At 53.3% G+C, this 13,172-nt stretch overlaps 1 protein-coding gene across 1 annotated transcript in view; it reads right to left on the bottom strand.

Annotated features, from left to right (window-relative positions):
- Positions 1-2,382: 2,382 nt before the first annotated feature.
- The window catches only part of LOC144945421 (glutathione hydrolase 1 proenzyme-like), a 15,814-nt gene continuing 5,024 nt past the window's right edge, over positions 2,383-13,172 (bottom strand). The window contains exons 5-13 of the mRNA XM_078873938.1: positions 12,654-12,846; positions 11,576-11,736; positions 9,690-9,839; positions 8,992-9,125; positions 8,273-8,460; positions 6,738-6,865; positions 4,996-5,108; positions 4,218-4,331; positions 2,383-2,910 (exon numbers count right to left, since the gene is read on the bottom strand). Coding sequence (XP_078730064.1) covers positions 2,764-2,910; positions 4,218-4,331; positions 4,996-5,108; positions 6,738-6,865; positions 8,273-8,460; positions 8,992-9,125; positions 9,690-9,839; positions 11,576-11,736; positions 12,654-12,846 — 1,328 coding nt within the window. The 3' untranslated portion in view covers positions 2,383-2,763. The remainder of the gene's footprint in view (positions 2,911-4,217; positions 4,332-4,995; positions 5,109-6,737; positions 6,866-8,272; positions 8,461-8,991; positions 9,126-9,689; positions 9,840-11,575; positions 11,737-12,653; positions 12,847-13,172) is intronic.

Below are 13,172 nucleotides of genomic sequence, written 5' to 3'. Positions count from 1 at the left end.
GAGTCGTCCACTCTAGCTGGTGGACAAGCGGAGCAAGCAAGTATTGTGTGTGTGCGTGTGACTTGGAGGCCCCTTTGATGTATGATTTTTTTCACCCACTAGCTAGCAGTGACTCTAGGGGGCCCTCTGCTGGCCACGGGGCCCTTTGCAATTGCAAGGGTCGCTTAGTGGCTGGGCCGGCTCTGTATACACGGACACTCAACCCAGTGGCGCGATGTAAAATATTCACAAGCTACACTCGCCGATGTCAATGAGTCCTTGGTACTGCAACCCCCCCCCCAGCTCCCATCGTTGGTCCTCCGGGGGCTTCATTGGCGCTGTCACCCTCTGCACCTCACCGCCCTTGGTCCCTTCGCCATCTTTGAACCTCATCTGCAACGAGCGACATCGTGCCGAGGCCCCACACGTGTGCTTCGTCGGTGTCGGACATAAACTATTACAAACTACATCATGGGACCTCCATTGCCAGTAACAAAATATGATAATAGGTTTTTCCCCTTTTTTCTGGCAACAAAACAGGTGTTAAGATTTTGATTTAAAGCTTTCGTGACTGCAGGGATTCATATTCTGGATTTCACACCTGATGATGATTGCTTGTGTTGCAGTCGAAACGTCGTGAGAATTTGTATTGCTTTATATTTATATTATTTTATTATTTCCCTTCTACGTGACTTTACCGAAAGAACCAAGAATATAGGTGTTAAGATGTTAAAACACCAAACTGAAACCTTTTACAAGGAATCACGTCTGCATCAACCACAATGCTTGTGGTCAGAATGCAAGCAAAAAACACACCCTGATAATATAGTGCATTGTCTTTGAAACTGATTGGTCCACACCAGAGACAGCTTTCTTTTGAGCCTCTTCTCAAACGGTGTTAGACCAGAGGACGCCTTTTGGCATCTTAACACCTGTTTTGTTGCCAGAAAAAAGGGGAAAACCCTATTATCATATTACAAACTAAACTATTTCTTTTATTTTACCACGTAAGGCCCACTGAGCTACGTAGTTCTTTTACAGAAGCAACCTGGCCCACAGATGGCAGCTCAACAAAGTGGCTTATCGCGTGGAAATTTACTCCGCACGCACGTTGATTTTAAATGTGGAGGGAAAAGCCGGAGGGACCTGGAGAAAAGTCCACGCGACCACGGGGAGAGAGAGAAACACGCAAACTCCAAATATACAGCAGGCGCCAGGGTCAGAATCGAACCCACGACCTCGTGTATACCAGGCGAGTTAGTTAACATCTCGCCACCGTGTCAACCTTTGCTACATCTCTCTGTCTTGTGACGGTTATCTGCCTACTCGTTTTTAGCTGTCACCCAGCTACTGTCCGGGTTACGGTAGCTCCTCGCTTAACGCACAGTGTTCACACAACATAACGCTGAACGCGCAACCGTTATAACGCGGTTTCTGAGCGGTCAACGACGAAGTACTTTCTTGAGTTGCGGATACAGTACGCGGAATGATCGAGGAACGCGGCGGCGTACCCTCAGTGATTGGTCCCGCCATCTCACTCTGTCTGTGTGTCCATTGTATCTCGCCGGCCTTTATCGTCGCATTACTTTTGGGTAATTTTTTTCGCTTAACGGGGTTTTCGCTTAACGCAGCACTTTTCAGGAACGCATCTCCTCCTAGCGCGTCAAACCCGGACTTGTACTATCTGGCTGTCTTATAACTACTAGTATCTGTCTGGTATACAGCTGTATTCAGATAATGTCCAGCCAATAACTGGCTACCACCTGGTTATCGCCTGCATCGTGTCTGCCTTATTATTTGGTGACTACCCTGGCGAGCACCTGGCTCCTGTTCAGCTATTCTATTATTGGCTAACATCTGGAGTGCATGTGGCCAGTAATCCACACGGCAATTGGCTTTACCAGCTCCATAGGGCCCAGCCATGCGGCACATGCTCCTGGCCACGTGCCGTCTGCCCTGAGTCCTGCTGCTCACCGCCGCCTCCTCCGGCCACGAGGGATCGTGTCCACGCTGTCCCGGCTCCTGCGGTGGCCTCATTGGCACCTCCTGGGACCCCCTTTGTCTTTCGCTTCATAACTCTCGTTGATTCTGGCTTGCATTTGTGTTGGTACCTGGTTTGTATCTGCTGTGCAACTGACTTCAATCTGGATTTTATTTGTTTTGCATCCACATTGTATCTGGATAACATCTGATTTGTATCTACCTTACACCTGACTAATATGTGGATAGTTTCTGTTTTACTGGTAGGACCGGCCAGGTTATAACCGGCCAACAGGGGATTATTGTGTCCGTCGTGTAGGGAGGGGCTAGGTGGGGAGGGAGGGGCTGGGTGGGGAGGGGCTGGGTGGGGAGGGTGGGGCTGGGTGGGGAGGGTGGGGAGGGTGGGAGGGGTGGGGAGGGGCTGGTCACCCCGTGGTTGCCTTATAAAACTCAACGTTTAACCTACTCACGCCGGCTTGTGCCCGCCCTCACAGTCGGGCATATTTGCAGAATACACCACGCCGCCGTTGACTCTGGCCATTGACCGAGCAACCCAACGTTCCTACCAGCTCCCTCCGCAGGAATGTGTTTATATTGGCCTTGCATCCATGGTGAATCCGGCTAGTATCCGGTTGTGATCCAACTTGGATCCGGCTTGCATCCGGCTTACATCTGGTTCATATCCCGGTTGCATCCACCTTGCATTTGGCTTCTATTCATCTGGTATATCTGGCTTGCATCCACCTTGCATCTTGCTCGTATCTGGCTAGTATCTGGCTTGCATCTGGCTTTGTTTGTGTCCGACTAGAATCCTGCCGGGTAGCCCCCTTTGCGGGAGTCCGACTGGGCCGTCCAGTAGTTGCCATCGCGCAGGATGGCTTGCACCACGGATCCGGCTGAGTCTGTCCACTCAAGGTCGTGGTTCCTCTGCTGCAGTCCGCTCGCCACAACCTGCAAAGTCATTCGCGCGCTGTCACGAAGGGCGCAGTGTCTCGCAGGTGAGAACAGTGTAGTCAGCAGTGGGTTTCACAGTCGGGAGCGATGTAAGGCGGGCACTGTGGAGGCGCACGGTTGATAGATGTCGCGAAACTCCCTCCCCGTGAGAGTCGAGAAGGTGCTATACCCTGGCTTGCCAGGAGGAGGCAGTACAGCGACAATGTGGGCTCCACGTTCGGGTTTTCTCCAGGTGCTCTGGTTTTCTCCAAAACGTAAACACTCATTAATTGACCGATAACACCGCAGAGCTTGGGTGCCTTCCTGCTCGTCTGCAGTTCTATCACGCCTCTGAGTCGTTCTCTACGGGAGTGAGCGAATTCCGCGTGGAGCTTTACAAATTTTATTTTTATTATTAATTATTCTGCTGTGGCTTTACCCACTTAAAAAATGCGCAAGTATTTATTTTTTGTAATATGCAAAATTAGAACCGTGATATGACACGGGCACACGTGGCCGACTCTCTGGAGAACAACGTCACGGCATCTTTGACGTACACCGTGAAGCAGACGGGCCCGCATGTTTTACGGCCGATTCAGCCTGCAGTATTAACCAGGGCGGACACTGGGCTCAAACCGCGAAGCTCTGCAACGAGCGGCAGCTAATGCGCTACCGCTCGGCCACTTGAGCTGTGGCGATGGTGGTGGCAGCAGCAGCAGCAGCAGCGCAATGAGCCCCAAAAATCCCTCCAAGGTGTGACAACCGCGATATTTTTGGCTGAGATGGACATGAGTGGCTTGTCAATGATCCAGGTCTCCTCTTCCAGCAGCCAAACCGTGAGCAAATCATCGCCATGGCTCATGGATTCCCTTCTCGCGGATGGGTGGGAAGAATTTATTTTTAGCCAAGTCAATCGACAGGCGCGCGACGTGCGGCTGACTTTCCCTGCCGTGAGCTCTACGTGCCACCTCCGAGAGTCTGTTTGCCTCGTGTGGCGAGGGTTAGTGGTAGGGCTAGTGTGGTTCATTGTGGCTAGGGCAATTGTGAGGGTTTGGTTTGTTATCTTGGCTAAGGTTAGTGGTAGGGCTATTGTTCAACTGGGGCTTATCGTGGTGCGGCTAGCATGACATTGGCTTCAGAATCAGAATATTTATTATACTGGAGGAATCCGATGAGCTATAAAGCTCTTTTCTCACAGATGTGCTCCAGCCACTGACGACACCGCGCTCCTCCTCCTCCTCGTCGCAACACCAAGTTGGGTCCTTTCCCCACTTTTCGTTCACTCGTCACGCGGTGCCGGGATCGCGCTCGCGGCAGTCTCTCACCTGGTCGAACCCTTTCTCGACCTCCGTGACGTTGGGCATCAGCTGGTTGTGAAGCCTCTTGTGCTCGACCGAACCCACCACGTCCATGCCGAACCACAGCGCGTTCGCGATGACCTGGTCGCGGTTCGAGCGATAGCAGGGGGGGGGGGGGGGGTGTCACAGCGAGCCCCCGGCTAATACGAACGGCTCGCGATAGCCGACAGCGGCCACGTAGCGCCGGTGGCGGGAGGCTTGGGGTCATTCGCCACCGACGAATGACCCCAAGCCGGACTCGGCAAGAGATGGGGCAGGGTCATCGCTGGCGGAGCTGGTGGGCTGACCTGACCGGTAAACCCGGGGCCCTTGGACGCCGTCGGCCTACAGCGACGTGGCTTGGCCAGCAGAAACTTTGCCCTCCCTTGTTTTCAGATGTTCATTGTCTTAAAAAGACATTTGTCAAGTCAATTAATGTATGAAATTATTTATTTCACTGCCCCCCCCCCACCACCTGCCCCCTCTCCACTCTCCACCCGCCCCTCCCGCCAAAAAAATTATTTATCAACTCAAAAACATTTGCGTTTGGCTCGCACGATACCTGCTCACCGATTCACTCACCCGCTTCACCAACTCAACCACACACCCACCCACTCAAACACCTCAATTGGACACATGCTTTCCTACTCGCTTACACACGCAGACCCACTCTCCAACTGACCTGCCCGCTCTTGCCTTCTCTCTACCTCTCTCGCCCACCCACTTACCAGCACTCTCTCACTCTCGCTCTCTCTCTCTCACTCACCAGCGCTGTGCCGGTGGTGATCTTGGTGCCTCCAGACGCTCCCACGATCAGCTTCACCCGGCTCTGTTTGTCGACGATCAGCGTGGGGCACATGGACGACAGCGGCCTCTTCCCTGCACGCAGAGATCCACAAAGGCAAAGGGTCTCTCGTGTAGCCTTAACAGACCGTTGGGGCAAGTGCCGTTCGCGAGTCGCACCTATGAAGGCCGGCACGGCACACGAGGATTGTGGGTGGCCAGCACCACGCCGGACCGCAGTGTCTCCCCAGTGGCGATGTTTACACATCGCACCAGATACTCATTTGAGGCTGAGTCGACCTAGGGATGGAGGCACACTACCGGCTCACATAATCATCACCGGTCTTGGCCGTGAGCGGGTATCGATCTCGGTTCGCCGGGTTGTTTTAACGCCGACGGCCACGGGACGGAATGGGGACCAGCGGCCTCTGTACGCGGTTAACGAGACGCAAAACTGGGGAGAGTTCTGACCCACCCGTTGCTAGTTGGCAGCAATGTCTGCCGTGTAGCAAATGATAATACTAACTTAATATAATAATGTACACTTGTTTAGCGCCTTTTATACCCGGAGGTCACCAAGGCGACTGTACGAGACACACTCCCCACACATACACGCAGGCTCACAGCAATCCGATCCAACTTCAAAAAGCAAAATGATTCACGGAATAGAAAGCGCCCTTAAAAAGAAGTTGCGTCTTTAGGCGCGATTTGAAGTGCGTCCCAGGGGAAGTGAATTGTATAGCCTGGTGGCGTGGGGGGGGGCACACGAGGAACAGGTCTGATCACCCATCATCGTCGTCGTACAGAGTCGCGTGGTGAACTATGCGCGTAAGGCTTTCCCACCCCTCACCCCTCCACTCCTTCCCGTCCCTCCCCTACAGCACTTTCGTGAGCCCCACGTGACCTCTGTTACGCTCACTCGTTCCTCAGCCCTTGCGCACCCCTTGCCATGGAAGGCACTCTTGTTTTTGTCACCGCTTTTTTAACTATATAAACCGCCTTGAACTACGGCACTCTACAAATATAAAATAAGATGACTCACGGGGCATAGGGAAAAGGTTGGGAATATTTATTTTATTTTCACACTTCCACCACTCACATTGCGTCCCCGCACTAAAAACAAACCTCATTCCAAGGTCGTCCGCACTGGCGGTCCTGAACCATTGGTGGAAATTCCACATTCCTTAGGCAAGGGCCAATACACCCATTATGAAAACTCCCGACTGACTTCCGAACAAAGTGGTAGGGTAGTTGTTTTATCGATCTGTTAGGGATGATGGGCTAGTGTCTCTCCACTGAGTTCACGGACTACAGCCCGTATGTATGCTGAACTTCTTTCGCACCTTACGTAGCCAACCGTGATAATCGGAGGTGCGAGGGGGAAGAACAACAAATGCGTGACCTCGGCACGCGTACACACACAACAGGCCAGACTTGGAAGAACCCCAGTGCTCTTGTTGTTGCAACACATGGTGCGAAGGAGGAGGTCCTGGTTGGCTCCGTGGCCTTTGCCTGGGAGAATGGGGATGGTTTAGTTTCATTTGGAAGTTTTTGGTGATTTGTTTGACTTTCCTGTGATTTGCACCGCTATCGTGTTTTTATCTCACTTGTTGTTGTGACGTTCTTACCCCGTGCACCGACTGGACATCTTCAAAACAGAGCTTTATAGCTCATCGGATTCCTCCTCCTGTTCTCAATAAATATTCCGATGATTCTGATCCTCACCGGGCCTGATGAAGTTTGCCGGCGACGGGGGCACCCCGAAGCCGTTGACGATGTGCGGCGAGGAGAAGTCGTCCATCTCGTTGTTGAAAATGATTCCGGTGGAGGGGGACCGCACCTTGGAGCCGAAGCTGCGGGGGGAATGAAAATAAAGAAACGGACGGAGCGATGAGGCGGACCGGAGAAAACCCGCCCGGTCGCCCGCGATCGACGGCCGCGGGCGAAATCTCGCCGTGGCGTGGCAGATTCTGCAACGGCGTCAGTGAAGGTGCGAAAGCGACGAGGGACGATGCTCAATGGCGACGGTGAAAAGAAGCGGCGCAAAAAATAGCAGCGGTGTGACCCTCCCAGCTATTATTCGCATGATTCAAGTGGCAGGCGGATAGAGGGGGAAATTACCGAAGAAAGAGGGAGACACTCCACATATTTACTTACCCTATATTTATATTTGACTCTATACAGGGCAAGGGGCAGGAGAGGGAGGGGAGGGAAGTGACGACGCAGAGGTGAGGACACTGCCCTATGAACCCGGGTACATGAGTGCAATTCCCAGCCACGGCTAACCTTGTTTGATCTCGTCAAGGATCATAAACCATCATCACGTGAATTCCGGTCATCCTCGCAGCAGCAGTTTTTGGCTGGCCATCGAACAAAGATGGTCTCCGCATCGTGCGCTTTCAGAAGCGCTTCTGCGGCCGTCTCTACCTTCCGATATTGGGAAGCTACCGGGGCTATGCATTTTAAAATCATCTCGATTGAAAATTCATTCCTTTAGAACTGCTTTTGGCGGTTTGTTTGTTATCCTTCCCCCATCCCCCGCACCTCTGAGTAGCACGGTTGACTACGTACGGTGCAAGAGAAGTTCAACATACTTTCATTTATTTGCCCTATATATATGTAATTCTATATGCGCTGTGTATATGTTTCGGCCAAGGGGCAGGAGAGGAGGGGGGGGGAAGCAGCGACGCAGCGATTGGGACACTGCACTATGCACCCGGGCACATGAGTTCCATTCCCACAGCCACGGCGAACGTGAGTGGCGAGCGACATCCGAAGCAGTCGTATTTGGTCAAAAACTACAACAAAAAATAACCCCTTATATATTCTGTATATATAACTCAGTGTGCCTTACCTGCTAAAATAAAAAAATAGTTTAATAGTTTCAGATTTCCAGGAACTGATCAATCGCTGCGGTGCTGATATGTTAACTATTTTGCCTGGTATACAGGAGGTTGTGGGTCGGATCGCGTCCCTGACGCCTGCAAATTTGGAGTTTGCAAGTTCTCCCCGTGGTCGCGTGGATTTCTCTCCAGGCCCTCCAGGTTTTTCCCTCGACGTTTAGAATCAACATCAGCATGCGTTCAAAGTATTTGGCTGCAGCAAATGTCCACGCGACAGGCCACTTTCGTTGGGCTATCATTTGTGGCAGCCAGGTCGCTTCTGAAAAATAACTAGCTAGCTCAGTGGGCCTTGCCTGGCCAAAATAAAAACATGGGAAAAGAATTCCTCCGGCCGTAGCCGTTGCGGCGGCCTCTCACTAGAAGTTGATGGTGCTGGTGACAGAGACGGCACTGCCGTCAGGCCCCACCACCGACAGGTGCGCCGTGCCGCTGTCGTCCGGCACGTAGAACGTCGGCTCGTAGTACTCCACGCCGTGCGTCGCATTGTCCCAGATCTTCTGCCGCAGCGCTTCGGCAAAGTCCTTCGACGTGACGTTCTTCATCAGCTGATGCGACGCCGGGGAAGGGGGGAAGAGACGTGGCAGGGAGAGATGAATCGATCCGATCGCTCCGAACGTTTTAAAGCTTTCGTGACTGCAGGGATTCATCTTCTTGGTTCTTTCGGTAAAGTCACGTAGAAGGGAAATAATAAAATAATAAAAATAAAACATAATAAAATAATTCTCACGACGTTTCGGCCACAACGCAAGCAGCCGTCCTCAGGTGAAGAACAGGTCTGTCGGAAAGACAGCGTCTGAATGACTTTCCTGTCTTTCCGACAGACCTGTTCTTCACCTGAGGACGGCTGCTTGCGTTGTGGCCGAAACGTCGTGAGAATTATTTGATTACGTTTTATTTTTATTATTTTATTATTTCCCTTCTACGTGACTTTACCGAAAGAACCAAGAAGACGCTCCGAACGTGTTTTTACAACGTCCGATTATTTAGGTCGCTCGCGAGTGCTTGCGCACGCGTGCACGTGTGCGAGCTAACGAACGAGCGAGTGAGGGGTTGTGGGCCGGCTCGGAGGTCCGTACGTCGGTGAGGTTGACGAAGTTGGGGTCGCCCAGCTCGGTGCGCTTGGCGTAGGCGAACTTGAACGCCTCGACGATGCGGTGGTAGGTGAGGGACTTCTGCTCCTCGCCCAGGCTCTGCGGCGTCATCTTGTAGCCTGGAGCGCAGAGACCAGAGGCGCTCGATATGGGATTGTCGTCGTCGTCGTCGTGAAATGATCTATCCGCTGCTGGATGAAAGCCTCCCCAAGCTGTCGCCATCTCTCAGTTGTGCGACGTATCAATCCCCACCTAGCACCGCCACGCGAGCTCACTCCCCCCGCGCTAGCGTCGAGGAGATGCCATGAACTTGGCTCACCAGGAGAAGGCAGGAGTGTGAATATTTATTCATACTGCAGGAGGAATCCGATTAGCTTCAAAGCTCTGGTTCACTGATGTCCAGTAGGGGCGGGTCAGAATGTTACAACAACAAGGAAAGACTTTACAAATCTACAAATAAAACGATACTTTTTTTCATCTTTCCAGGTAAAGCCCACTGAGCTGATTAACTTATTTTTCAGAAGCGACCTGGCCCACAAATGATAGCTCAACAAAGTGGCTTGTCATTATGCAAATGTATAGCGGCCAAAAAATGTATAATACTTGTCTAAATAAAAAACAAGTTATAATATTAAAAGCACGTTTCTGGGGGGGGTGGGGGGGGGTCGACGGCGGAGGCTCACCGGCGAGGATGTTGAGGATGAGGGTGAGCACGGGGCCGCTGGAGGGGGCCGGGGGGGTGAAGATGACGTAGTCGTCCAGCTCGGTCCGCAGCGGGTCCAGCACGAGCTCTGCCTGGTACCGCTCCAGGTCTTCCATCGTCACGATGCCACCTGGTGAGAGACGGCGACTAGAGGGTGAAGATGACAACCCCCACCCCCCCGTGTTGCCCTCTGTTGGGGCAAGGGCTGTCAGCGAGCTCCGACGATGGCCGGCAGAGCACGGAAGGGGGTGGGTGGCCAGCACAGACCCGCCGGCCGCATCGCACACCAGGCTGGGTTGACCACGCACGCGCACTGGCAGGCACCGCACAGGACGCACACACACAGGTAACGCTCAAGGTCCTTTCATCGTCACGATGCCACATGATGAGAGATCGCGACAAAGGTTCAAAGGTAAAGATCCCTCCCAACCCGTATAGCGTTCCGTTGGGGCAAGTGCTGTTAGCGAGAAGCTACCAAATGAAGGCCGGTACTGTAGCATGCGAGGGGGTGGGTGGACAACATTACGCCCGGCCGCCTTTGTCTCCCCGAGTGGCGATGTTTACACATCGCACACCAGGTACTCATTTGAGGCCGAGTTCGATTCCAGCTCACGGCCAACACCGATGACGATTATCTGTACCAGTCCTGGGCCTCTCCTAGGTCGACTCAGCCTCAAAGGAGTACCTGGTGCGGCGTGTAAAAACATCGCTACTGGAGGAGACAAAGGCGGCCGGGCGTGGTGTTGTCAACCCACCCCCTCGTGTGCCGTGCCGGCTTTCATAGGTGCTCACTAACAGCACTTGCCCCATCAGTTTGTGAAGGCTACGCGGGGGAACTTTATTTTTTGTTTGTGTTAGCTAACAGCACTTGCCCCATCAGTTTGTGAAGGCACGCGGGGGAGCTTTATTTTTTGTTTGTGTTAGCTAACAGCACTTGCCCCAACAGTCTGTGAATGCTACACGGGGGAGCTTTATTTTTTGTTTGTGTTAGCTAACAGCACTTGCCCCAACAGTCTGTGAATGCTACACGGGGGAGCTTTATTTTTTGTTTGTGTTAGCTAACAGCACTTGCCCCAACAGTCTGTGAAGGCTACACGGGGGAGCTTTATTTTTTGTTTGTGTTAGCTAACAGCACTTGCCCCATCAGTCTGTGAAGGCTACACGGGGGAGCTTTATTTTTTGTTTGTGTTAGCTGACAGCACTTGCCCCAACAGTCTGTGAAGGCTACACGGGGGAGGTCTATTTTTGTTTGTGTTAGCTAACAGCACTTGCCCCAACAGTCTGTGAAGGCTACACGGGGGAACTTTATTTTTTGTTTGTGTTAGCTAACAGCACTTGCCCCAACAGTCTGTGAAGGCTACACGGGGGAGCTTTATTTTTTGTTTGTGTTAGCTAACAGCACTTGCCCCATCAGTCTGTGAAGGCTACACGGGGGAGCTTTATTTTTTGTTTGTGTTAGCTGACAGCACTTGCCCCAACAGTCTGTGAAGGCTACACGGGGGAGGTCTATTTTTTGTTTGTGTTAGCTAACAGCACTTGCCCCAACAGTCTGTGAAGGCTACACGGGGGAACTTTATTTTTTGTTTGTGTTAGCTAACAGCACTTGCCCCAACAGTCTGTGAAGGCTACACGGGGGAGGTCTATTTTTTGTTTGTGTTAGCTAACAGCACTTGCCCCAACAGTCTGTGAAGGCTACACGGGGGAGCTTTATTTTTTGTTTGTGTTAGCTAACAGCACTTGCCCCAACAGTCTATGAAGGCTACACGGGGGAGCTTTGTTGTTGTTTTTCCTAGCCCCACCCCCCACTCACTGCCACGCGACCCCATGAAACGTAACGCGAGGCAGCGCGGCAAGCAGGTCGCCCACCTTCCCGCTGGATGTCGCGGCTGATGTTGCGCGCCAGCGAGCCGGTGTAGAAGGCGTCGGCGCCTTCCCTGGCGATCACCTCCAGCGTGTCGGCCAACTTGGCGAACCTCACCGTGTCGTTCTCGCGCCGAACCTTCCCCGACTCGTCGCAAAACACCTCGCTGCGAAGCCACGCGGTCGCGACATCGACGGCAGACAGCGTCGACGAAACAAACGCTGACAACAACGCCGACGACGACAAAAGCAAATCTTGACTTAAAGCTTTCGTGACTGCAGAAATGCATATTGTTTGGGTCTTTCGGTAAAGTCACGTAGATGGGTTCAAAGAAAATAACAAAAAAACTACGACGTTTCGATCGCAACGCAAGCGGTCGTCATCTGGCTGACAAAAGAGAGGAAAGCTGCTGAGGAAGGCTGTTTTAAAGGTTTTAAATGGGTGTAGCCCAAGGGTCATAAACGAAGTGGGCGGGGCTATTTATGTTAATGTGAGAAATTCGCGTGTTAATGTAAGATCGGAGGGCGACCTCCACGATGTTAATGGTTTAAATTTCTCAGCCACCTCGTGCGCCGAAAGACCCAATAAAAATAAAAGTGGATGTTTTTTGTTTGTTTGTTCCTTCTCTCTCTCTCTCTCATCGTGTGGGTATTTCCACGGATGACCGTCACTCGATGTTGAACTCTTTTTGTTCGCTCTCGGCCAGGGTTCTAGCGACGTCGCGGGCCTCTGTGAGACTCTGCGGCTGCTGCGGCAACGTCAACGTCTGCGGCAGCAGCAGCGGCACGACGACTCCCGCTCAGAAGTCGCAACCGGGTACCCGATACCCATACCCTACCCGATACCTGGTGCGGCCGGGTACGGGCAGACCATCAGTCACTGGTGAGTAACCGTTTGTCACTCATTTCCCAACGTCTTGTCTCTTCTCACAATTCAAGTTCCTAGAATCAAGCCACCCGCGCCTGCAACATGGCTTCATCCCAGAGGTCGCAATCAGGTACCAGTTTGCGACCCTGGTGCGGCCGAGTACGGGTAAGGAATCAAAACCCGTTTGCGTCCTCTGCTCCCGCTCGAGTCCCTCACCAGAGCGACGGCCTCGACTCGATCTCCTCCCGGGCGGACTCCATGGCCGCGGCGAGCGCGTTGCTCACGCGGATGCCCCGTCGCGCCATGTCCACGCTCGGCTTGAAGAGGCGCGCCCAGGGCAGGCGGCCGTGGCGGCGGTGCGCCAGCTCGTAGCCGCGGAGCTCGCCGGGCACGGCGACGGCCAGTCCGCCTGAAGACGCGCCGCAAACCACGACCGCAACGACACCGTCACTTGCCGCCGCGCGAACGCCCACGCCATCCCCCCCCCCTACCCCCGTGGCACGCGGCGCGCGACCCATCGCCGAACACGCCACAGCAGCAACCGCGGCGGCGGCGGCGGTGTCGCAAACGGCGTTCGTGCCAGGCTAGGTGCGCTTCGTGGCCGTCGCGTGCAAGCGTCGAAGGCTCGCTGCTGCGAGGAGGTTGCGGTACAAAACCCAGGTGGTGCCATAGGTTGACTGACTGAGATGACTGGCAGGTGCACCACCTGTGCCCCCATACTGTGCCAACACGCGC

Source organism: Lampetra fluviatilis, chromosome 37 (genome assembly GCF_964198595.1).
Source record: "Lampetra fluviatilis chromosome 37, kcLamFluv1.1, whole genome shotgun sequence".
NCBI lineage: Eukaryota > Metazoa > Chordata > Hyperoartia > Petromyzontiformes > Petromyzontidae > Lampetra > Lampetra fluviatilis.
Note: the sequence above shows the minus strand (reverse complement) of the source record. Positions and strands in the feature narration are given on the sequence as shown.